Source organism: Dendrobates tinctorius, unplaced genomic scaffold (genome assembly GCF_039654945.1).
Source record: "Dendrobates tinctorius isolate UK_male_01 unplaced genomic scaffold, ASM3965494v1 ptg000243l, whole genome shotgun sequence".
Lineage (NCBI taxonomy): Eukaryota > Metazoa > Chordata > Amphibia > Anura > Dendrobatidae > Dendrobates > Dendrobates tinctorius.
The window spans coordinates 8,147,966-8,174,869 of record NW_027361910.1 but is presented as its reverse complement, the minus strand read 5'-3'; the positions used below and the strand labels follow the sequence as shown (position 1 = coordinate 8,174,869).

At 43.9% G+C, this 26,904-nt stretch overlaps 1 protein-coding gene across 3 annotated transcripts in view; it reads left to right on the top strand.

The window, feature by feature from the left end:
- The window catches only part of PIWIL1 (piwi like RNA-mediated gene silencing 1), a 376,145-nt gene that overhangs the window by 263,788 nt on the left and 85,453 nt on the right, over nucleotides 1–26,904 (top strand). For 2 of the 3 annotated variants that reach the window (XM_073557066.1, XM_073557065.1), the window contains exons 11-13: nucleotides 8,389–8,506; nucleotides 10,442–10,556; nucleotides 15,008–15,195. In XM_073557066.1, the coding sequence (XP_073413167.1) occupies nucleotides 8,389–8,506; nucleotides 10,442–10,556; nucleotides 15,008–15,195 (421 nt within the window). The remainder of the gene's footprint in view (nucleotides 1–8,388; nucleotides 8,507–10,441; nucleotides 10,557–15,007; nucleotides 15,196–26,904) is intronic. The other variant, XM_073557067.1, reaches the window with a different exon arrangement.

Below are 26,904 nucleotides of genomic sequence, written 5' to 3'. Positions count from 1 at the left end.
TCCGTTCCAGACGAGCCCGTAAGGTACCTTTACTTTCAAAGCGTCATGTCAAGGCTCGTCTACAGTTTGCTCATGATCACTTGGAGGACTCTGAGACAGACTGGTTCAAGGTTCTCTGGTCTGATGAGACCAAGATCGAGATCTTTGGTGCCAACCACACACGTGACGTTTGGAGACTGGATGGCACTGCATACGACCCCAAGAATACCATCCCTACAGTCAAGCATGGTGGTGGCAGCTTCATGCTGTGGGGCTGTTTCTCAGCCAAGGGGCCTGGCCATCTGGTCCGCATCCATGGGAAGATGGATAGCACGGCCTACCTGGAGATTTTGGCCAAGAACCTCCGCTCCTCCATCAAGGATCTTAAGATGGGTCGTCATTTCATCTTCCAACAAGACAACGACCCAAAGCACACAGCCAAGAAAACCAAGGCCTGGTTCAAGAGGCAAAAAATCAAGGTGTTGGAGTGGCCTAGTCAGTCTCCTGACCTTAACCCAGACACCCAAAGAACCTAGATAACTTGGAGAAGATCTGCATGGAGGAGTGGGCCAAGATAACTCCAGAGACCTGTGCCGGCCTGATCAGGTCTTATAAAAGACGATTATTAGCTGTAATTGCAAACAAGGGTTATTCCACAAAATATTAAACCTAGGGGTTGAATAATAATTGACCCACACTTTTATGTTTAAAATTGATTAAAATTTAACTGAGCAACATAACTTTTTGGTTTGTAAGATTTATGCATCTGTTAATAAATCCTGCTCTTGTGTGAAGTTTGAAGGCTCTAACTTTGCATCTTATCAAACCTGCTAAATCTGCAGGGGGTTGAATACTACTTGTAGGCACTGTATAAAAAAAGGATATGCAATGGTTTACTGTATGTAAACCATGTCTCATATCCTGTCTAATTCTGTAATGATTTTACCTGTGCCGACAATTGAATTTTAATCTATTCTGCTTTCTATATCTCTATGAAATATAAATACAGTCATATGTTAAAGTTTCGGCACCCCTATTAATGTTAACCTTTTTTCTTTATAACAATTTTGTTTTTTGCAACAGTTATTTGTTTCATATATCTAATAACTGATGGACTCAGTTATATTTCTGGATTCAAATGAGGTTTATTGTACTAACAGAAAATGTGCAATCTGCATTTAAACAAAATTTGACCGGTGCAAAAGTATGGGCGCCTCAACATAAAAGTGACATTAATATTTCTTAGATCCTCCTTTTGCAAAAATAACAGCCTCTAGTCGCTTCCTGTAGCTATTAATGAGTTCCTGAATCCTGTATGAAGGTATTTGTGACCATTCCTGTTTACAAAACAATTCCAGTTCAGTTAAGTTTGATGGTCGCTGAGCATGGACAGCCCGCTTCAAATCATCCCACAGATGTTCAATGATATTCAGGTCTGGGGACTGGGATGGCCATTCCAGAACATTGTAATTGTTCCTCTGCATGAATGCCTGAGTAGATTTGGAGCGGTGTTTTGGATCATTGTCTTGCTGAAATATCCATCCCCTGCGTAACTTCAACTTCGTCACTGATTCTTGCACATTATTGTCAAGAACCTGCTGATACTGAGTTGAATCCATGCGACCCTCAACTTTAACAAGATTCCCGGTGCCGGCATTGGCCATACAGCCCCAAAGCATGATGGAACCTCCACCAAATTTTACTGTGGGTAGCAAGTGTTTTTCTTGGAATGCTGTGTTTTTAAGCCTCCATGCATAACGCCTTTTTGTATGACCAAACAACTCAATCTTTGTTTCATCAGTCCACAGGACCTTCTTCCAAAATGTAACTGGCTTGTCCAAATGTGCTTTTGCATACCTCAGGCGACTGTTTGTGGCGTGCTTGCAGAAACGGCTTCTTTCGCATCACTCTCCCATACAGCTTCTCCTTGTGCAAAGTACGCTGTATTGTTGACCGATGCACAGTGACACCATCTGCAGCAAGATGATGCTGCAGGTCTTTGGAGGTGGTCTGTGGATTGTCCTTGACTGTTCTCACCATTCTTCTTCTCTGGCTTTCTGATATTTTACTTGACCTGCCACTTCTGGGCTTAACAAGAACTGTACCTGTGTTCTTCCATTTCCTTACTATGTTCCTCACAGTGGAAACTGACACGTTACATCTCTGAGACAACCTTTTGTATCCTTCCCCTGAAAAGCTGTGTTGAATAATCTTTGTTTTCAGATCATTTGAGAGTTGTTTTGAGGAGCCCATGATGCCACTCTTCATAGGAGAATCAAATAGAAGAACTACTTGCAAGTGGCCACCTTAAATACCTTTTCTCATGATTTGATACACCTGGCTATGAAGTTCAAAGCTCAATGAGGTTGCAAAACCAATTTAGTGCTTCAGGAAGTCAGTAAAAAGTAGTTAGGAGTGTTCAAATCAAGAAAATGATAAGGGTGCCCATACTTTTGCACCGGTCAAATTTTGTTTAAATGCAGATTGCACATTTTCTGTTAGTACAATAAACCTCATTTGAATCCAGAAATATAATTGAGTCCATCAGTTATTAGATATATGAAACTGAAATAGCTGTTGCAAAAAACAAAATTGCTGTAAAGAAAAAAGGTTAACATTAATAGGGGTGGCCAAACTTTAACATATGACTGTATGTATACACTGCTCAAAAACTAAAGGGAACACGTAAACATCAGAAAATAGTTCCAAGTAAATCAATCTTCTGTGAAATCAAACTGTCCATTTAGGAAGCAACACTGATTGACAATCAATTTCACATGCAAATGGAATAGATAGCAGATGGAAATTATTGGCAATTATCAAGACACCCTCAATAAAGGAGTGGTTCTGCAGGTGGGGACCACAGACCACATCTCAGTGCCAATGCTTTCTGGTTGATGTTTTGGTCACTTCTGAATGTTGGTTGTGCTTTCACACTCGTGGTAGCATGAGACGGACTCTACAACCCACACAAGTGGCTCAGGTAGTGCAGCTCATCAAGGATGGTACATCAATGCGAGCTGTGGCAAGAAGGTTTGCTGTGTCTGTCAGCTTAGTGTCCTGAGGCTGGAGGCGCTACCAGGAGACAGGTCAGTACACCAGGAGATGTGGAGGGGGCCGTAGGAGGGCAACAACCCAGCAGCAGGACCACTAGCTCCGCCTTTGTGCAAGGAGGAGCACTGCCAGAGCCCTGCAAAATGACCCAATGTGCATGTGTCTGCACAAATGGTTAGAAACCGACTCCATGAGGATGGTCTGAGGGCCTGACATCCACAGATGGGGGTTATACTCACAGCCCAATACCGTGTAGGACGCTAGGCATTTGCCACAGAACCCTAGGATTGGCAAATTCGCAACTGGCTCCCTGTGCTCTTCACAGATGAAAGCAGGTTCACACTGAACACATGTGACAGAGTCTGGAGATGCCGTGGAGAGCGATCTGCTGCCTGCAACATCCTTCAGCATGACCGGTTTGGCAGTGTGTCAGTAATGGTGTGGGGTGGCATTTTTTTGGATGGCCGCACAGGCCTCAGTGTGCTCGCCAGAGGTAGCCTGACTGTCATTAGGTACCGAGATGAAATCCTCAGACCCCTTGTGAGACCATGTGCTGGTGCGGTTGGCCCTGGGTTCCTCCTAATGCATGACAATGCCAGACCTCATGTGGCTAGAGTGTGTCAGCAGTTCCTGCAAGATGAAGGCATTGAAGCTATGGACTGGCCCGCCCGTTCTCCAGACCTGAATCCGATTGAGCACATCTTGGGACATCATGTCTCTTTTCATCCACCAACGTCACGTTGTACCACAGACTGCCCAGGAGTTGGCGGATGCTTTAGTCCAGGTCTGGGAGGAGATCCCTCAAGAGACTATCCGCCACCTCATCAGGAGCATGCCCAGGCGTTGTACAGTGGGAAGGTCATACAGATACGTGGTGGCCACACACAATACTGAGCATCTTTTCCTTGTCATGAGGCATTTCCACTGAAGTTGGATCAGCCTGTAATTTGATTTTCCACTTTGATTTTGAGTATCATTCAAAATCCAGATCTCCATGGGATATTCATTTTGATTTACATTGATAAGTGTTATGTTTTATTATTCTGAACAAATTCCGCTATGCAATGAATAAAAGTTTGCAAATGGAATATTTCATTCAGAGATATCTAGTATGTGGTATTTTAGTGTTCCCTTTAATTTTTTGCGCAGTGTACAGTCATATGTTAAAGTTTGGGCACCCCTATTAATGTTAACCTTTTTTCTTCATAACAATTTTGGTCTTTGCAACAGCTATTTCAGTTTCATATATCTAATGACTGATGGACTCGGTTATATTTCTGGATTCAAATGCGGTTTATTGTACTAACAGAAAATATGCAATCTGCATTTAAACAAAATTTGACCGGTGCAAACGTATGGGCACCCTTATCATTTTCTTGATTTGAATACTCCTAACTACCGTACTTTTTACTGACTTCCTGAAGCACTAAATTGGTTTTGCAACCTCATTGAGCTTTGAACAACATAGCCAGGTGTATCAAATCATGAGAAAAGGTATTTAAGGTGGCCACTTGCAAGTAGTTCTCCTATTTGATTCTCCTATGAAGAGTGGCATCATGGGCTCCTCACAACAACTCTCAAATGATCTGAAAACAAAGATTATTCAACATAGCTTTTCAGGGGAAGGATACAAAAAGTTGTCTCAGAGATTTAACCTGTCAGTTTCCACTGTGAGGAACATAGTAAGGAAATGGAAGAACACAGGTACAGTTCTTGTTAAGCCCAGAAGTGGCAGGCCAAGTAAAATATCAGAAAGGCAGAGAAGAAGAATGGTGAGAACAGTCAAGGACAATCCACAGACCACCTCCAAAGACCTGCAGCATCTTCTTGCTGCAGATGGTGTCACTGTGCATCGGTCAACAATACAGCGCACTTTGCACAAGGAGAAGCTGTATGGGAGAGTGATGCGAAAGAAGCCGTTTCTGCAAGCACGCCACAAACAGTCGCCTGAGGTATGCAAAAGCACATTTGGACATGCCAGTTACATTTTGGAAGAAAGTCCTGTGGACTGATGAAACAAAGATTGAGTTGTTTGGTCATACAAAAAGCCGTTATGCATGGAGGCTTAAAAACACAGCATTCCAAGAAAAACACTTGCTACCCACAGTAAAATTTGGTGGAGGTTCCATCATGCTTTGGGGCTGTGTGGCCAATGCCGGCACCGGGAACCTTGTTAAAGTTGAGCGTTGCATGGATTCAACTCCATATCAGCAGAATCTTGACAATAATGTGCAAGAATCGGTGACAAAGTTGAAGTTACGCAGGGGATGGATATTTCAGCAAGACAATGATTCAAAACACCGCTCCAAATCTACTCAGGCATTCATGCAGAGGAACAATTACAATGTTCTGGAATGGCCATCCCAGTCCCCAGACCTGAATATCATTGAACATCTGTGGGATGATTTGAAGCGGGCTGTCCATGCTCGGTGACCATCAAACTTAACTGAACTGGAATTGTTTTGTAAACAGGAATGGTTACAAATACCTTCATCCAGGAACTAGCGACTAAAGGCTGTTATTTTTGCAAAAGAAGGATCTACGAAATATTAATGTCACTTTTATGTTGAGGTGCCCATACTTTTGCACCGGTCAAATTTTGTTTAAATGCAGATTGCACATTTTCTGTTAGTACAATAAACCTCATTTGAATCCAGAAATGTAACTGAGTCCATCAGTTATTAGATATATGAAACTGAAATAGCTGTTGCAAAAACCAAAATTGTTCTAAAGAAAAAAGGTTAACATTAATAGGGGTGCCCAAACTTTAACATATGACTGTATATACACTGGGTGCTGAATTATTAGGCAAATGAGTATTTTGATCACATCATCCTTTTTATACATATTGTCCTACTCCAAGCTGTATAGGCTTGAAAGCCAACTGCCAATTATGTAAATCAGGTTATTTGCATCTCTGTAATGAGGAGGGGTGTGGTGTAATGACATCAAAACCCTATATAAGGTGTGCTTAATTATTAGGCAACTTCTTTTCCTTTGGCGAAAGGGGTCAGAAGAGAGATTTGACGGACTCTGAAAAGTCAAATTTTGAGATGTCTTGCAGAGGGATGCAGCAGTCTTGAAATTGCCAAACTTTTGAAGCGTGATCACTGAACAATCAAGCGTTTCATGGCAAATATCCAACAGGGTCGCAAGAAGCGTGTTGATAGAAAAAAGGCGCAAAATAACTGCCCATGAATTGAGGAAAATCAAGCGTGAAGATGCCATTTGCCACCAGTTTTTCCATATTTCAGAGCGGCAACGTTACTGGAGTATCAAAAAGCTCAAGGTGTGCCATACCCAGGGACATGGCCAAGGTAAGGAAGGCTGGAAAACGACCACCTTTCAACAAGAAACAAGATAAAATGTCAAAACTGCACCAAGAAATATTTTAAGACTGATTTTTCTAAGGTTTTGTGGACTGATGAAATGAGAGCAACTTTTGATTGGCCAGATGGAAGGACCCGAGGCTGGATCAGTAAAGGGCAGAGAGCTCCACTCCGTCTCAGACGCTAGCAAGGTGGAGGTGGGGTACTGGTATTGGCTGATATCATCAAAGATGAACTTGTGGGACCTTTTCGGGTTGAGGATGGAGAGAAGCTCAACTCCCAGACCTACTGGCAGTTTCTGGAAGACACCTTCAAGCGGTGGTACAGGAAGTCAGTATCGTTCAAGAAAAACATGATATTCATGCTCCATCATATGCATCCAAATACTCCACAGCGTGGCTGGCCAGTAAATGTCTAAAAGAAGAAAAAATAATGACATGGCCCCCTTGTTCACCTGATCTGAACCCCATAGAGAGCCTGTGGTCCCTCATAAAATGTGAGATCTACAGGGAGGGAAAACAGTACACCTCTCCGAACAGTGTCTGGGAGGCTGTGGTGGCTGCTGCACACAATGTTGATCGTAACCAGATCAAGCAACTGACAGAATCTATGGATGGAAGGCTTTTGAGTGTCATCGTAAAGAAAGGTGGCTATATTGGTCACTGATTTTTTTTTTGTTTTGTTTTTGAATGTCAGAAATGTTTATTTCTAAATTTTATGTTGCTCTATTGGTGTACCTGGTGAAAATAAACAAGTGAGATGGGTATATATTTGGTTTTCATTAAGTTGCCTAATAATTCTGCACAGTAATAGTTACCTGCACAAACAGATATCCTCCTAAGATAGCCAAATCTAAAAAAAAAAAACCCACTCAAACTTCCAAAAATATGAAGCTTTGATATCTGAGTCTTTTGGGTTGATTGAGAACATAGTTGTTATTCAATAATAAAAAAAATCCTCTCAAATACAACTTGCCTAATAATTCTGCACACAGTGTATATATATACCTATACTATGCGTATACATGTATTCAATCTATTCTTTAATAATCTGTCAGTGTGATTTCTCGGTATAGCGCACTGAATTTTTCTATGTATTAAATGGCCACGCAGGCTTTTCTAAAGGACACCGGTGCATATTTCTCGCAAGTCACACGCATGGTTCGTGTGTAATCTGTTTTTTTCTCTCCCCCATAGACTTTGATTGGCGAGTCTCGGGCGTAATACGGTGCAAATCGCAGCATGCTGCAATTTCCTCCGCACATATAATACGGGCGAGAAAAAAATGTATGATGGGAGCTGCCCCTAAGATTAACATTGGTCCGAGTGCTATGCGATTTTTTTTTCTCGCATAGCACTTGTCCGTATTTGTCGCTTGTGTGACTCCGGCCTTAGCATGATGCCGCGGTGATCGTGCCGCCGTACTAGTACTGTTGCAGGCACAAATGCAGTTCCCATAGAGCAGTACTAGAACGGCCAAGTCGGGAAGTGGTTAAAGAGGTTGTCCTCTATTAGGGCAACCCCTTCTTGAACTGAATGTTTGGCCCTGATAAATAAATCTTCATAAATATTCACACGGTGTCGGCATTTGTTCTTCCTCGGACTCTCGTGGTGTTTTGTGAGACGTGACCTTGGCGCCCAATCAGTGCAGGCTTCACTGTCCCCGTCTACGTACGGATTGAACATTAATAGGAAGTCATAGCTGCAACCCAGACTTCCTCTTCATGTTCAATCCATACATAGGTTGGGACAGTGACGATAGCGCTGATTGGACACCGGGCACCATGTGTCACTACACCGCACGATAGCCCTGGGGAGAGCGATTACCCACACTGCAAGAACAGCGCCAGCATAGGAGATGAATATAGATATTTCTTTACTTTATCAGGGCAAAACATTTAGTTGAAAAAGGAGTTGTGCTAGTTGTGGACAACACCTTTAACTGCTCATTTCAACGTTGCAATACAATCTAAATTTACTGTAGGGTCCTTACTGAAAGCAATGGTGTTGTTTTTTGTTTGTTTTAGGTTTGACTGATAGAATGAGGGCTGATTATTCTGTAATGAAAGAGCTAGCAAATCACACTCGACTAGCACCAGAACAGAGAGAAAAACAAGTGGGAAAGTTTTTGGACCATATTCACAGGTAAGTAGGTCATCAACACTGTTTGCAATTAGGATTTTATTTACTGGTATCAGACTACAGGGCCTGAATACATATGCACTTCATAATTTTCAGATTTTTGTTTTTTAATAAACATGTATCATTTACATTTCACAAACAAATGTAGAATAGTTAATGGGGTATGAATTCCTTTACAAGGCACTGTATGTATGCAAATATACACTACCATTCAAAAGTTTAGGGTCTCTTAGAAATTTCCTTATTTTTGGAAGAAAAGTACAGTTTTTTCCAATGAAGCTAACATTAAATGATTCAGAGATACACGCTATACATTGTTAATGTGGTAAATGACTGTTCTAGCTGCAAACATCTTGTTTGTAGTGCAATATCTTCATAGGTGTATAGAGGCCCATTTCCAACAACCATCACTCCAGTGTTCTTATGGTACTTTGTGTTTGCTAACTGTGTAAGAAGGCTAATGGATGGTTAGAATACCCTTGAAAACCCTTGTGCAAGTATGTTAGCACAGGTGAATACAGTTTGGCTGATTAGAGAAGCTATAAACTTGACCTTCCTTTGAGCTAGTTGAGAATCTGGAGCATTACATTCGTTGGTTCCATTAAACTCTAAAAATGGCCAGAAAAAAAGAACTTTAATGTGAAATTCGACAGTCTATTCTTCTTAGAAATGAAGGCTATTCCATGCGAGAAATTGCCAAGAAACTGAAGATTTCCTACAACGGTGTGTACTAGTCCCTTCAGAGGAGAGCACAAACAGGCTCTAACCAGAGTAGAAAGAGAAGTGGGATGCCCTGGGATGCTTGCCTTCAGGGCAGAGTGGCAAAGAAAAAACCATATCTGAGACTGGCTAATAAAAGGAAAAGATTAATATGGGAAAACCAACACAGAGGAAGATTAGTAAAAAGTGTTATGGACAGACGAATCCAAGTTTGAGGTGTTTGGAGCACACAGAAGAACATTTGTGAGACGTAGAACAATTGAAAAGATGCTGGAAGAGTGACTAACGCCCTCTGTCAAGCATGGTGGAGGTAATGTGATGGTCAGGGGTTGCTTTAATGCTGGTAAAGTGGAAGATTTGTACAAGGTAAAAGGGATTTTGAATAAGGAAGGCTATCACTCCATTTTGCAACGCTATGCCATACCCTATGGACAGCGCTTGATTGGAGCCAATTTCATCCTACCAACAGGGCAATGACCGAAGGCACACCTCCAAATTATGCAAGAACTTTTTAGGGAAGAAGCAGGCAGCTGGTATTCTATCTGTAATGGAGTGGCCAGCACAGTCACCAGATCTCAACCCCATTGAGCCTGTTGTGGGAGCAGTTTGACCGTATGGTATGCAAAAAGTGCCCATCAAGCCAAACCAACTTGTGGGAGGGGCTTCTGGAAGCATGGGGTGAAATTTCTCCAGATTACCTCAGTAAATTAACTGCTAGAATGCCAAAGGTCTGCAATGCTGTAATTGCTGCAAAGGAAGCATTCTTTGACGAAAGCAAAGTTTGAAGGAGAAAATTATTTCAAATAAAAATCTTTTTTCGAGCCTTGTCAATGTCTGGACTAGATTTTAAATTCATTTGGCAACTCATTTGATTAATAAAGGTAGGAGTTTTCATGGAAAACACAAAATTGTCTGGGTGACCCCCAACTTTTGAACGGTAGTGTAGATATGTTTTATGCATGCATATATAGATATGTTTTATGTATGTGCTCACAAGTTTTGCATTAATTTGTTTCTCCAATTATTATTTAATTCAGTTATCAACATTTGTCTGTGGCTTATGATGCCCCTTAGAATTTTAGATTGTTTAAAAATCTTTATTGCAACATTTTTGTCTGATTATATTCTAGTATTCTATTATTAGTTTAAATGGCAAAGGCACATTATTATTCTTATTTAGTAAGTAGCTGCAAAAGGTATGTTTTTTTTTCCTTCCAGCGATGACAATATACAGAAAGAACTTCGGGATTGGGGACTAAATTTTGACAGTAAACTTCTGTCTTTCCCTGGAAGATTTTTACCTCCAGAGAGAATATTTCTATCAAATAAAACTGTAAGTTTTTAACCCCTTCACCCCCAAGGGTGGTTTTGCACGTTCATGACCGGGCCAATTTTTACAATTCTGACCACTGTCCCTTTATGAGGTAATAACTCTGAAACGCTTCCATGGATCCTGGTGATTCTGACATTGTTTTCTCATGACATATTGTACTTCATGTTAGTGGTAAAATTTCATTCATATAACTTACGTTTATTTGTGGGAAAAAAAAGGAAATTTGGCGAAAATTTTGAAAATTTCGCAATTTTCCAACTTTGAATTTTTATGCCCTTAAATCACAGAGATTCGGCACACAAAAAACTTAATAAGTAACATTTCCCACATGTTTACTTTACATCAGCACAATTTTGGAACCAAAATTTTGTTTTGTTAGGAAGTTATAAGGATTAAAAATTGACCAGCGATTTCTCATTTTTACAACACCATTTTATTTTTACGGACCACATCACATTTGAAGCCACTTTGAGGGGTCTATATGATAGAAAATACCCAAAAGTGACACCATTCTAAAAACTGCACCCCTCAAGGTGCTCAAAAGCACATTCAAGAAGTTTATTAACCCTTCAGGTGCTTCACAGGAATTTTTTGAATATTTAAAAAAAAAAAAACATTTAACTTTTTTTCACAAAAAAAATAATTCAGGTTCAATTTTTTTTATTTTATCAAGGGTAGCAGGAGAAATTGGACTGGAAAATTTACTGTGCAATTTGTCCTGAGTACGCTGATACCTGATATGTGGGGGGGAACCACTGTTGTAGGCGCATGGCAGAGCTCAGAAGGGAAGGAGCGCCGTTTGACTTTTTCAATGCAAAATTGGCTGGAATTCTGATCGGACGCCATGTCACGTTTGGAGAGCCCCTGATGTACCAAGACAGTGGAACCCCCCCCCCACAAATGACACCATTTTGGAAACTAGACCCCCCAAGGAACTTATCTAGATGTTTGGTGAGAACTTTGAACCCACAAGGGCTTCACCGAAGTTTATAACGTACAGCGGTACAATTAAAAAATCATATTTTTTCCACAAAAATGATCTTTTCACCCCCAATTTTTATTTTCCCAAAGGTAACAGGACCCTAAAAGTGATTGTGCAATTTGTCCTGAGTATGCTGATACCCCACATGTGGGGGTAAACCACTATTTGGGCGCATGGCAGAGCTCGGAAGGGAAACAGCGCCATTTGAGTTTTTTGGCTGGAATTGAGACCCGACACCATGTCGCGTTTGGAAATCCCCTGATGTACCTAAACAGTGGAATCCCTCCACAAGTGACCCCATTTTGGAAACTAGACCCCCTAAGGAACTTATCTAGATGTGTGGTGAGCACTTTGAACCCCCAAGGGCTTCACAGAAGTTTGTAATGCCCGGGCGTGAAAATAAAAAAATCGTATTTTTTCCACAAACATGATCATTTAGTCCCCAATTTTTTTATTTTCCCAAGGGTACCAGGAGAAAATGGACCCCGAAAAGTTGTTGTCCAATTTGTCCTGAGTACCCTGATACCCCATATGTGGGAGAAAACTACTGTATGGGCTCAAGTCGGGGCTCGGAAGGGAAGTAGTGACGTTTTGGAATGCAGACTTTGATGGAATGCTCTGCGGGTGTCATGTTGCCTTTGGAGAGCCCCCAATGTACCTAAACAGTAGAAACTCCCCACAAGAGACCCCATTTTGGAAACTAGACCCCCCACGTAACTTATCTAGATGTGTGGTGAGCACTTTGAACCCCCAAGGGCTTCACAGAAGTTTATAACGCCCGGGCGTGAAAATAAAAAATTATTTTATTCCCACAAAAAGCACTTTTTGTTCGGCGGTATGATAATAAATCATCATTTTTTGCTTCGTTTTTTATTTTTAAGGGGTTCGCTAAAGGGGTTAACTAATGGGACAGTTTTATAGGGCAGGTCGTTACGGACGCGGCGATACCAAATTTGTGTACTTTTATTGGTTTTATTTCCAAAAAATGAATTTATTTGGGAATATATTTTTTTTCTTTTGTAATTTATTTAGCGATTTTTTTAAAAATTATTTTTACACCTTTTTTTTGTTAACTTGATTAGGTTGTCCAAGGGGGGACATCACTGTCCTGTGACTGATCGCTGATCTGTCACATCACAGATCACTGTGACAGATCAGCAATCTGTCACAGGCAGTGCAGAAGGCTTCCTCATGCCTGCACTTTGCAGGCACTGAGGAAGCCAGCTCCCTGCAGGCCCCCGAAGTTCCCCGTCGCCATCTTGGATCCGGCGGCCTGCAGGGGAAGAGCCCCCCGCAGCAGCGCTGCACATTGCGCTGCTGTGGGGGGCTCAGGGAAGCACGGAGGGAGCCCCCTCCCTGCCGATGCTTCCCTTTAACCCCCGGTACACCGCGATCGTGTTTGATCGCGGTGTGCAAGGGGTTAACGTGTCGGGGGCGGTCCGTGACCCCCCCTGACACATTGTGCCGGGTGTCAGCTGTGATAATCAGCTGACACCCGGCCGCTATCAGCGGCGCTCACCACGTGGGCGCCGCTGATAGCGCTAGACGTACTATCCCGTCCATGGGCATAGGGGCCCGGGTCCCATGGACGGGATAGTATGTCTGATGTCAGGAAGGGGTTAAAGAGTTTGTCCAACAAGGACCCAATACAGTTCTATCAGAAGTTGGAAAATATAACAATATTTCACATTAAAGGGAGTCTGTCAGCAGGTTTTTGCTACCTCCAGGGCTGTGGAGTCGGTAAGCAAACTTCCGACTCCAGCTCCCTCTTACATGACTCTTGTTTATGTGATACATTTACTGTAGTAAAATGGTAACATCAGGCTTTTAATCATTATTATGATACAATAAGATATTTAGATAGAACATAAAATATATTGCATTACATCTTTAGAACAAATAAACTTGCATATTTACAATTTATTATACACTATGCAGTAAGTGGAACAGTTTTCAACCAAAATGTGCAGTCTATGAATTTGTTCTGAGAAATAGTATCTCCTCCTTCATAGATGACCTTCTGGATAATCCAATTGCTCTCTAGCAAACTTCAGACGGGCCCGGATATATACTGGCTTAAGCAAGGGCACACGTCTGGCACTGCAGCATCTGAGTCCCTGGCGGCGTTGTGTGTTACTAATGGTAGCCTTTGTTACGGTGGTCCCAGCTCTTTGCAGGTCATTCATTAGGTCCCCCCGAGTGATTCTTGTGATCATTTTGACCCCACGGGGTGAGATCTTGCGTGGAGCCCCAGATCAAGGGAGATTATCACTGGACTTGTATGTCTTCCATTTTCTTATTGTTCCCAGAGTTGATTTTATCACACCAAGCTGCTTGCCTATTGCAGATTCAGTGTTCTCAGCCTTGTGCCGGGCTACCATTTTGTTTCTGGTGTCCTTCGACAGCTCTTTGGTCTTCACCATAGTTGAGTTTGGAGTGTGACTGTTTGAGGTTGTGGACGGGTGTCTTTTATACTGATAACAAGTTCAAACAGGTGCCATTACTACAGGTAATGAGTGGTGAACACACCGATGGGCAGTATTAGTGACGAGCTTCCTGTAATTGCAAGTTAAATTCTGCTGTCAGAGATTGACAGCGGTATCTAACTAGTTAACAGCCGCATGTGCATTGCGATTCCACCTGCGGCTATTGCGTGCATATGTCAGCTGTATAGATCAGATTTCAGGTGCCCGGAAATGTGCGGGCTCAGCGCCAGAGCCCGCACCAACAGGGCGAGTCAGACGTGTGTACTATTACACCACATGTCAGAAAAGGGTTAAGGAATCATGTTTTTCATTCAAATCGTGGATAAGGTCAGGTACCTGTCCTATATCTTAGCAAACCCTGAGTTCCGTCAAGAGAAAGCTCTGTGAATTTTTTGTTATTTCCTGTTGTCCACTGGACTCCAGGTTATCTGGCATCCTCGCTTCCATGGAATCTGTATCCGGTCCTGAATTCTCTATAGTAGCCTTCTTTCAAACCTTTGTGAAAGATACATCACCAGTTTCAGTCTAGGAAAGTGTTCTTCCTTGCTGTGATAATGATAATGTGGAGGATCTCTCTACTGGAATCTTGTGCCTCTCCTTTCTTATTCTTGGATACAGTTTAGCTTTGACTGATTCAGTTAATTTTCCAGGTGTTTTCTATTTACCACCTAAGTGTGGATATCATCCTTGGACACACTAGATGTTGTACGGGTCTTATAATTTTTATGTCTCTTTGCCTCCTCATTTCTTTGGGCTTTTTTGTTGTCGTAGGGAATCCGGTGAGTGGTCATGTGTGGTGGAAATGTGACACAGGGAAATATAGTTCACGCAGCATAATTTCACACAATTTTTCTAGCCAGGAAACTGTTACAACTGCATTGATAAATCTTCAACATTCTGTGCATACAAAATCAATATGTTACAACTTAGGTTGTTTATATTTAGTTCCTGCAGTATAATATTCACATGTGCTCTGCTTATAGGTGAACGTCGATGCTCATGTTGCAGACTGGTCAAAAGACTTAAAAGGACCAATTCTAATTCATGCGAAGCCTCTGGATAATTGGTTGTTGATTTACAGTCGAAGAAACTATGACGCTGCCAATACTCTTACACAAAATCTGTTCAAAGTGTCTCAACAACTGGGAATAAAAATGAACAAAGCAGTTTTGTAAGTGATACCAATATGACGTTTTAAGACTGTCCTGAATTTATTTTTAATTAAAGTATGTATGTTACAGCTAATACGGAAAATATGAAGTGGAGGTCCACATATTCAACCCTTTGTTTTCCCAGAGCCTCTAAAATATATTTAGCAGGAGGAAAGTTCTAAATACGTACTAGGAAGAAGCCTGTAATAATTGTTCCTTTTTAGTGTGTCATGCAATCTGATCATATAACACATACTGTGATGGCATGTTTACATGGGACAGCTTCGCTCTGGAAATTATTTTTCAGATATCAAATCCTGTACATACTAAAATACTGGCCTTCTGGATGATATTTTATGAAATGTCATCCAGACTGTAAGGAGAAGATCCGCAATATAAATTTAATGATACTTTTCACTTGGCATTCGCCAATTTATGCCGGAGAATATTTACTGCAGATGTCACCCTTTGCAATGCAGAGGGGAGTATGTGATTAATTGTAGACACACAGTTGTATCATCTACCTTTATGTATGCACATTGCCACTCTAAGAACACTGTGTCTAGGTCAGGGTTTCCCAACTCCAGTCCTCAAGGCACACCAACAGATCATGTTTTCAGGATTTCCTTAGTATTGCTCAGGTGATAATTGCTTCACCTGTGCAATACAAAGGAAATCCTGAAAACATGATCTGTTGGTGTGCCTTGAGGACTGGAGTTGGGAAACCCTGGTCTAGGTGCTGTCAGGCCCCTCTCGTGCATGAGCACCAAATGTGTATGTGAAATACCAAAATGCACATAATGCATTTACTCCTTGCACACATGTATACACAGATCTAATCAGAATCTTACAAATATGTAAACAATACCCTGTAATGCATACATACATTTGTACGTATAATAAAGAAGCAGGGAGGCAGCTGTATATGTAAATCAGTAATTTAATACTATTTTTGTTTTGTTTTCATCTCCCCACATGTATAAGATTTGAATGTACTTTATCTTTTATTATGGGTTAAATGAAGAAAAAAAAAAGAACTTGTACTCCCAAATGTATCAAGTTTATCAGTCCAATGTGGAAATGTGGCACTCAACATCTGTAAAACAGTCTTTTCTCTAATCACCATTAAAAATCCTGCTGCTATGAGACTTTCGTCCTTTTCGCGTGTTGAAACACTTATGCAGTGCACAAGCCTGTAGAAATGTGATATACACATGAAATGGCCGTCGTCCACACGCATGCCATTCTGTAATGCCTTTAGCAACATGTTTTTTAATGGTGAGTATACAAAAGTTGTTTTTTTTTTTTTACTGATGCTGAGTGCCACAGTTCTACATTGGAATTTAGAATTTTACTTTTTTCATTATGCAAAGCCATCTGTAGTTGTATAGTTATTTTTACATAAGGTTTATGAAAAGCCTCAGTGTTGTCAGTATTGACCCTTTTTTTTTTTTTTTTTTTTTTGGACTTCTGCAATTCGTCCTGACATGCTGGATCTCGGCTTCTGTCAAAAACAAAAAATATCGTTGCCCCATGTACCAGAAAAAAGCAAAGCCCTAAAAATCTTACCTTTATTACCTTTTTTCCTTTTGTTGGAAACCAAATAAATTTTTAGCAGAGGATAAACCTATATCACATATATTTGTACTTAATTTGTCTCTCCCTACCTACCTTACCTCAGGGGTTGACACCCTAATTCTAATACACAAAATGGTGCCTCCACTCCTCCTTATCTGGCCCAGCTATTGTCTCTAGTTGACCCTAAACATTTAGTGTCACCACTGTCAGTCAAAAAATAGAAAACATCTATAATATAACCGTAGGAGCGTCACTCTGTCCGAAGCCTTTATAGACTGCGCAAGCGCGATGTGCCTCCGCAGTCTGGCTCCATGCAGAAGGAGGCATCGAGCAGTTATGGGTAAGGGGAATGTGTATTGCGCCGGAAATTGCAGTACGCATATGTGATGGTGTGATATGTTATGTGGATGTCATTTTTTGTATATTCCTATTTTTAACAATTCCAGTTATTTTCATAGTGTTTTTCTTATTACATTGTAAGCCTACAGCCTTACTGTATCTGTCTCTTGATGACCCCCTGTAGTGCATTAATCCCTAAGGCCTTTTGTTCTCCTCTGGGAGGCAACTTGTTGGACTACCCCTGGACAAGGAAGGGGGTGGGGGGAAGAACGGCAGCTGGACAAGTCATTTCCGGTAGAGACAAGATGGTGAAAAGGCTGCATTTCAGAGAGAAGGACCCATTTTTATCCTCTGGTGCTAGAGTTTGAAATCTCGTTTCCCTGAAAATTTTATCCTGATACTGGACTGCATTCTTATTCTTGACTATCTTATCCTTTGTGTGGTGGACTGAATATGGACCTTTTCGTATTTTTGCCTGAATAAAGGTCTTGGAATTGTTCACTCTTCGCTTGCTCTGTTGATTGTGTGATACCAGAGAAGGACCCCGTGACAACTGGTGGCAGCAGTGGGATCAACAGAGCGTCACCCAATGGAGAACCACCCACAGAGTGAGTACAGAAATTGGACTGTATGCAGTTTACAGGAGAGAGCCAGAGACCTGGGCCTGAACTACCAGGGACTGACTAAAGAGGCCTTAATCGATCTACTGGTGGGCACTAGCCCGGCCACCTCCTCCCAGACGTCTGAAGGACGAGCACTGGAGACAGGGATCCCCATCCAGAAAAGCCAGTGGTTGGTGTGGTATGAAGAGATGGCGGTTCTGGGCCCCGGCATCTCTCAGGAGTACAAGGAGGAGGCTGCCCGCCGGGCACAGCGGAGACAGGAAGCAATGGAGCTTGAAAAAGGGAGTAACGCAATGTGGAGTGTAACCCCAACAATCCGGGAGCCTGTACGGATCACCCGGACAGAGTTTAAGCCATTTGATGAGGCTTCTGGAGATGTGGAGGGGTTCTTCAAAGACTTTGAGCAGCAGTGTGCTGTGATGAAGGTGCCCCACTCTAGCTGGATGCGTTTGTTAGTGGGGCTCCTGAACGGAAGCTTGGCGGAGGCTTACCGAACCATTGATGCACTGCGGAATCGGGATTATAACATTGTGAAGCGGACTATCCTGGATTACCATGCTATCACCCCAGACTCATATAGGGGCCAAGTTCCGAGACCTCCCATGCACCACGGGGGGATCGTTTAGGATGTATGCACATAAGATGTCCGAGGCATGTTGGAGATGGCTGGAAGCAGAAAACGCCTTTACTGTGGAAGATGTTATACAGGCGTTCCTTATAGAACAATTTCTTGCCAAGTGCCCTGCAGAGGTACGGGAATGGGTCCGGGAGCGCACGCCGTGTACCGTGGATAGAGCTGCAGCCCTGGCCGATGAAGCCCTTACTATCCGGCCGCAATGGAGGAGGCTTCTGGACAATGAACCACGGCCTGCTCCCGCGCCCCGTCCCCCTCCAATTATATCTGCCCTTCCACCTAGTCGCAAGCCGATGACAATCGCACCTCACAATCCTAGGCCCCAACAGTTCCGACCACGACCTGGGGGTATCACAGAGAGGAGGTGTTATGGGTGTGGACAACCTGGACATTTGCAGTCTGTCTGTCCCTCCAGGATTCGGAGGGAGCCCCACCTCGTCCAGTGCACCTTGTACATTCCACCACACCTGAGGAAGAGCTACCACCACCCCCACCAGAGTGGACCACCGACCACGGCACCATAGATAACCCTCCTGGAGCGTACGGACTCCGGCCTCTGTCCTTTAGCTACTCAGAGCAATGGCAACGCCACCTGCAGGATGTCTTTATTGATGGATACAAAGTGTCAGGATTTAGAGACACGGGGGCATTCATCGCTGACCCTCATGTGGTTCGACCCGAGGCAATTTACCAGGGTCCGGGAATTCCCATTGTCCTAGCGGGTGGTGCCCGCAAATATATACAGCGAGCTTCTGTGCGTTTGGATTATGGTTGTGGAGAAAAACTGTTGGATTGAAGTTATGGGAGGACTTCCTGCAGATATCCTCCTTGGGAACGACATTGGGGAGTTACAGTGCCAATTTGTGGGAGCAGTCACCCGACTACAGGCCCTTCAAGCACTACGTCATCCGGACCCCACCGGGGAGCAACCACCACGAACCGCATCAGAGTCGCACCTTGGCCAAGCCCCTAACCGACCTGACCCGCAAGAACATGCCTAGGAATGTGACGTGGACGACGGCATGCGAGGATGCCTTTTCAGTGTTAAATACTGCCCTCGTCACTGCTCCTGTCTTGGCTGCCCCGGATTATAAACGCAGGTTCCTCGTGCAGACAGATGCATCCACCTTTGGGATTGGGGCAGTACTTAGCCAAGTGAACGCCGCCGGAGAAGAACATCCTGTTGCTTTTGGCAGTCGGAAGCTACTGGATCGGGAAGTTGCCTATGCCACTATTGAAAAGGAGTGCCTTGCCATCGTATGGGCGCTAAAAAAATTGCAGCCCTACTTGTATGGCAGAGACTTTACAATTGTTACAGACCACAACCCCCTCACATGGCTGAATCGCGTATCAGGGGACAATGGAAGATTGCTGCGGTGGAGCTTGTCCTTACAACCCTACAGCTTCTCCATCCAATACAAGCGAGGAAGCCAACACCAGAACGCCGATGGACTGTCTCGACAAGAAGAACCATAGGCTCCCCAGGCCGACCTACCCCTGCCACTGTACAAGGAATTATAAATAACTGAGCAATGTGGACTAAAGTGAGCAGGCCAGAGGTCTGTGTAGACCTCATGGCGTGCTCACTTATTATGGGGGGGGGAGAGGTTGTGATGGTGTGATATGTTATGTGGATGTCATTTTTTGTATATTCCTATTTTTAACTACTCCAGTTATTTTCATAGTGTTTTTCTTATTACATTGTAAGCCTACAGCCTCACTGTATCTGTCTCTTGATGACCCCCTGTAGTGCATTAATCCCTAAGGCCTTTTGTTCTCCTCTGGGAGGCAACTTGTTGGACTACCCCTGGACAAGGAAGGGGGTGGGGGGAAGAACGGCAGCTGGACAAGTCATTTCCGGTAGAGACAAGATGGTGAAAAGGCTGCATTTCAGAGAGAAGGACTCATTTTTATCCTCTGGTGCTAGTTTTGAAATCTCGTTTCCCTGGACATTTTATCCTGATACTGGACTGCATTCTTATTCTTGACTATCTTATCCTTTGTGTGGTGGACTGAATATGGACCTTTTCGTATTTTTGCCTGAATAAAGGTCTTGGAATTGTTCACTCTTCGCTTGCTCTGTTGATTGTGTGATACCAGAGAAGGACCTGACGGAGAGGAGCGTTGCCGCAGCGCTTCTCTTCCGGCGCCATTTTACTAGAGACACATTTGTAGTGTGTCTTCAGCAATATGGCGCCGGGCAGCGCAGTATGGGCATGCGCGTACTCTGGCACCACACTCCTCCGACAGAACCGGACAGCGCTGGAACACAGGGAAGAAAGGTGAGTGGTTTTTTTTCGTACCAGGATTGGGGGGTTAGGGGGACCATGCATATCAGGAATTGGGGGGGGGGGGGGTGAGGGCACCATGCATACCAGGATTGGGGGGTGAGGGGTAGCATGCATACCAGTAAAGGGGAGTGAGAGGACCATGCATACCATGAAAGCGGGGTGAGGGGACCCATGCATACCAGGAAAGGGGGGTGAAGGGACCATGCATACCAGGAAAGGGGGATGAGAGGACCATGCATACCAGGATAGGGGGATGAGAGGAGCATGCATACCAGGATAGGGGGATGAGGGGGCCATGCATACCAGGAAAGGGGGGTGAGGGGGCCATGCATACCAGGATTGGAGGATGAGTGGTACCATGCATTCCAGGATTGGGGGATGAGGGGTACCATGCATACCAGGATTGAGGGGTGAGGGGGCCATGCATACCAGGATAGGAGGGGGGCAGCACATACCAGGATGGGAGACCATCGCAGCTACAGCCACAAAATTTGGCACAGTCACACGTCTGGACCCCGAGAGTGTCCTAGGCTATGTCGTGAGGCAAAATTTTAACCCCGCGCGTTCCAATTCACCAAACAATTTTGCCCCTATCTACATAATGGGGAAAAAGTGTGTGTATCAAGCCCCACCCTTCATTATGATGTCATAATGGTTGCCATGTCGACGCTGATGTCATCATAGGTTGCAAGCCCCGCCGCTCATTATGATGTCATAATGGTTGACCATGGGATGGAGGATGTGTGATGGGTATATGGGCACTGGACTATGGGATGGAGGATATGTATGATGGGTATATGGGCATGGAACTATGAGATGAAGGATGTGTGATGGGTATATGGGCACTCGACTATGGGATGGCGAATATGTATGATGGGTATATGGGCATGGGATGGAGGATAATTGTAATTTGCTTTAACTAACCACAGTTAGTTACTATGCCCGGGCAGCGCCGGGCTCTTCAGCAAGTCTAATATATAAAGCTCAAGTGTGTGTATGTATGTGTGTATGTCCGGGATTGGCATCTGCACCGGCTATGTTGTCAGGCAAAATTTTAACCCCGCGCGTTCAAATTCACCAAACAATTTTGCCCCTATCTACATAATTATTATTATTATTATTTATTGTTATAGCGCCATTTATTCCATGGCGCTTTACATGTAAGGAGGGGTATACATAAAAACAAGTACAATAATGTTAAACAATACAAGTCATAACTGGTACCGGAGGAGAGAGGACCCTGCCCGCGATATAATGGGGAAAAAGTGTGTGTATCAAGCCCCGCCCCTCATTATGATGTCATAATGGTTGCCATGGCGACGCTGATGTCATCTTAGGTTGCAAGCCTCACCGTCATTATGATGTCATAATGGTTGACTATGGGATGGAGGATGTGTGATGGGTATATGGGCACGGGACTATGGGATGGCGGATGTGTGATGGGTATATGGGCATGGGACGGAGGATATGTATGATGGGTATATGGGCATGGGACTATGAGATGAAGGATGTGTGATGGGTATATGGGATGGCGAATATGTATGATGGGTATATGGGCACGGGACTATGGGATGGAGGATAATTATATTAGCCGGGCTCTTCAGCTAGTATACCAATAAAAATGCTCGCCACCCGGGCATAGAACGGGTTCAATAGCTAGTACACATATACTACCTCAATAATTGTAGTACATGATTATTTGCAATAGTTAATCTACATATATTTTATTGCTAGTTGGCCGCTGTCACCGAATCCCATACGGCCCCTCTGCAGTGTCACTTGCGCAGGTGCAAGTGACATACAGTATATACTCGAGTATAAGCCAGCGGGGGGGAGGGGGGGGCGGCAGGAAAGAGCAGCCGTGACAGCATACTCACCCACTCTTGGCACCGTGGCTGCAGCGTCCCTGCATCTCTGTTTTCTCGGCTTCCAGCAGCACTTCCTGTATTCAGCGGTGACGTAACGCTCATTAAAGTAATGAATATGGCCACGTCTCCATGCCCATAGGCGTGGAGTGCATACTCATTACTTTAGTGAGCAGTATCACCTGACCTCTGAATACAGGAAGTGCTGCTGGAAGTCGTGAAAACAGATGCAGGAATGTTGCAGCCACCGCATGAGGACGAGTGAGGACCGGGGTAGTCGAGCCAAGGAAAACCTTGCATACAGGATGGGGCCAGGGAGCCATACATACAGAATGGGACCAGGGAGACATACATACAGGATGGGACCAAGGAGCCATACATAAAGGATGGGACCAGGGAGACATACATACAGGATGGGACCAGGGAGCCATACATACATGATGGGACCAGGGAGCCATACATACAGGATGGGACCTGGGAGCCACATACGTACAGGATGGGACCAGAGAGCCATACGTACAGAATGGGACCAGGGAGCCATACATACAGGAATGGGACCAGGGAGCCATACATACAGGAGGGGGAGCCACACATACCAGGACAGGGATGAGGGCAGCTACATATACCAGGACACGGATGGAGGGAGCCACACATGCCAGGACAAGGACGGGGGGAGCCACACATACCACGACAGGAACAGGGGGAGCCACACATGCCACAACAGGGACGAGGGAGTCACACATACCATGACAGAAACGGGGGGAGCCACACATAGCAGGACAGGGACGGAGGTAGCCACACAAAGCAGGACAGGGACAGGGGGAACCACACATACCATGACAGGGACGGGGGAGCCACACATACCAGGGCGTGTCAATAAGCTTACCCAGTTTTCCGTGGCAGTTAGTTGCCTCAGCCTATACTCATGTCAACTATAACAGCCGCATCATTACTACGCATGCGCAGGAGTAGCGGTGACGTGTATGTCACTTGCGCAGTTCGTGGCCGCAATTCCCGCGCAGGCGCAGTAACAGCCACAACTGTGTGCTCTACCCGAGCTGCTCCTGTCAGCACCACTAAGCATACACAAATATCAATTTCACTGCACTTCCAATGCGATAGCATCGGGCCTATTTCTAGCATGTGTGTATATATATATATATATATATATATATATATATGTATATATATATATGTATATATATATATATATATACATATACGTGAATGTATGTGTGTGTGTTTATCACCAACCAATCACTAAGCATCTTTCATTTCACCAGAGCTGTTTAAAAGAAGCTGAGCTGTGATTGGTTGCTATGAGCAACAGTTTTCCCACTCCACAACACCTCAGCAGACAGTGACCGGGTGGGAGAAATCTAGCATCCCTGGGAACATAAGCTCCCAGCCATTGTCTGCCCCCCATAAAGGAGCAGAGAGCACATGACAGAAATTAATCCCCCCCTCCCTGCCCATATACCCATCACACATCCTCCATCCCATAGGCACATCTTCCCTCTTAAAGGGATCATTGGTATAGAAGTTAGGGCAAATCCCTCAGTGCTCAGATACTGACCCCAGGCCTCTCTTAAAGGGATCATTGGTATGGAAATCAGGGCAAATCCATCCAGCGCTTTGGTTTTGACCCCAGGCCTCTCTTAAAGGGATCTCCCGTATGGAAATAGGACTGTTCCTTTAAGCGCTGTGGTTCTGACCCCAGAGTCACTTAAAAGGGATCCCCGGTATGGAAGTCAGGGCAATTGCCTTCAAATGCTCTGGTACTGACCCAAGACTCTTAAAGGGATCCCCGGTATGTAAGTTAGGACCGTTCCATTCGGCGCTGTGGTTCTGACCCCAGGATTCTATTAAAGGGTTCATTGGTATGCAAGTCAGGGCAAATTAAATCAGTGCTCTGGTTCTGACCCCAGTCTCTCTTAAAGGGATCATTGGTATGGAAGTCAGTGCAAATCCATCCAGCGCTTTGGCTTTGACCCCAGGCCTCTCTTAACGGGATCCCCGGTATGGAAATAGGACTGTTCCACTCAGAGCTGTGATTATGACCCCAGGCTTCTATGAAAGGGATCATTGGTATGAAAATCAGGGCAAATCCACTCAGCGCTCTGTTTTTGATGCCAGGCTGATGGGATGATATGGGATCTTAGGGGTAGTAGTTTGGTGGCTCTGGCTGACGGGGTTATGTGGGATATTAGGGGTAGTAGTCCGGTGGCTTTAAAGAGAAGATGTGGATTATTAATGGTAGTAGTCCGGCGGCTGTGACGGGATGATGTGGGATATTAGGGGTAGTTGTCCGGTGGCTCTGGCTGACGGGATGATGTGGGATATTAGTGGTAGTAGTCCGTCAGCCAGAGCTACCGTGATGATGTGGGATATTATAGTGAATGTAGCTATGCGGAGTGGGTGGGGCTCTACACTCAGCTTTATATATATACAGTATGTATGTGTGTATATACAGTATACTGTATGTGTGTATATATATATATATATATATAATATAATCATTATAATTTGTTATAACTATCCGTAGTTAGTAACTATGCCCGGACAGCGCCGGGCTCTTCAGCTAGTATTGTATAAATGTGTGTGTGTGTATGTTGTTGGTTCGAAAAAAAGTAGTTTGGTACTGTGTTAGCCAGTAGAAAAAATATATATAAAGTGCTCTCAGTTGAGAGAAACAAAATAGGAATCTTGTGGGTGTGATACCTTTTGATGGTCAACAAAACATAGTGAATGATGTTTACAAAGCAAGCTTTCGGGACTGCTTACGTCCCTTCATCAGGCTGATATAACAAAATATTTGAAGACACCTAATTATATACAGTAAAGAGTATAGGCATGGTGTGATATCATGGTCATTTCAATAAAGAGAGAATCCTTAATTGGGTAAGTTAGATAAGTGGTGTGAAAGTTCCCCATATACATGTGAGATCAAAGGGCTGATGGTGCCTTCATTGTTTTTGGAGGAAATAGCTCAGATTTGTTAATGGCCCATAAATCCTTCTGACAAATTGAATCCTGTGTGAACAGAATCAAAGATTATACTGAATTAGCATTCCCAAACTCAGCGATGCTTCTGTCATGTGAAATTGCCTTTCAAAATGACAACTTTCATATTATATGTTGTGTCCTGGACCACAGAAATGTTTGGCTACAGGTAAATGGGTTTTTTTGTCTGTAATTGAATGACGGTAAGACCTCATCCTTGCTCTCAGTCTCTGTCCTGTTTCTCCAACATAGAGGCCACCCACAGGACATATATTGTATAGAATTAAATACGCCACATTGGAAGAAGAACATGTGAATGTCCCGGGGTTCTTATAGTCCTGCTGTGTGTTGGGGTTTTGGATCTTGTCATTGGTCTCTATATGAATGCAGGTTTTGCATCTTCTCCCATTGCAAGAATATGTCCCTCTTGGTGAATCTGAGGGCATTGAACTTTGGATAATGATGTTTCTTAGATTAGGAGGTTGCCTGTAACATAGCAAGGGGGATTATTTGAGTAATTGTCACGGAGTGACCAGTCCTCTGTGCCGCGACCAGCAGGACGGCACTAAAACCAGGACAAACAAGGGTAACACCGGGGAAACAGTTACAACGGTGGGTCCCTGCAATAGGGGACGTGGAGACCTCCTGCACTCCCCTGAGGCAGTGTCCCTGAACACTCCTAACGTTCCCTATACAGGCTCTTCACCTGTCTCCGAGCAGGATACCTTAATCCCTAGCTCGCCCTGCACCTATCCCTTACTAGTGAACGGGATGGTGCAGATACTAATCCCACCGCTGTACTAATACACACAAGGAAAATACAACAAAACAGGGAAAACACACAACTTAGCTTTGCTCTGCTGGAATTGCACCATGTGATAACCCCAGCGGCCACCGGGGGCAAAACCAGAACCAAAGCAACTACAGTGTAATAACCCCAGCGGCCACCGGGGGTAAAAAGGTTATCTGTGCTAAATCTGTCACAATCCAACATGGATCGTGACAGTAATATTTTTAACCGGTCATCCTTGTGTAGGATATGGTGAACTTTCTTAGCAGTTTTTCTAAATATTTCAAGCTGTGGGTTGTAGGTCACTACCAGAGGTACACAATGATTTTCCTCTTTTTTTCTGTATTGAAGTACTTGACTTCTAGGGATCCTTGTGGCCCTAATGATCTGATCATCAATGGAGGTGGGATGGTAACCTTGATTTAAAAGACATTTTAAGCTGGGTTAGGTGTTCATCCCTGTCCTTAGGACTGGAACAGATGCGTGTTATGAATGGGTCACCGAGGACCAGGCTAAGCCACCAGAAAACCAGAGAGGTTGGTAACTAAGCGGATTGCAGACCCCTGATCCTGTCCACACAACTAGCAGTAGCCGTGGAGCGTACCT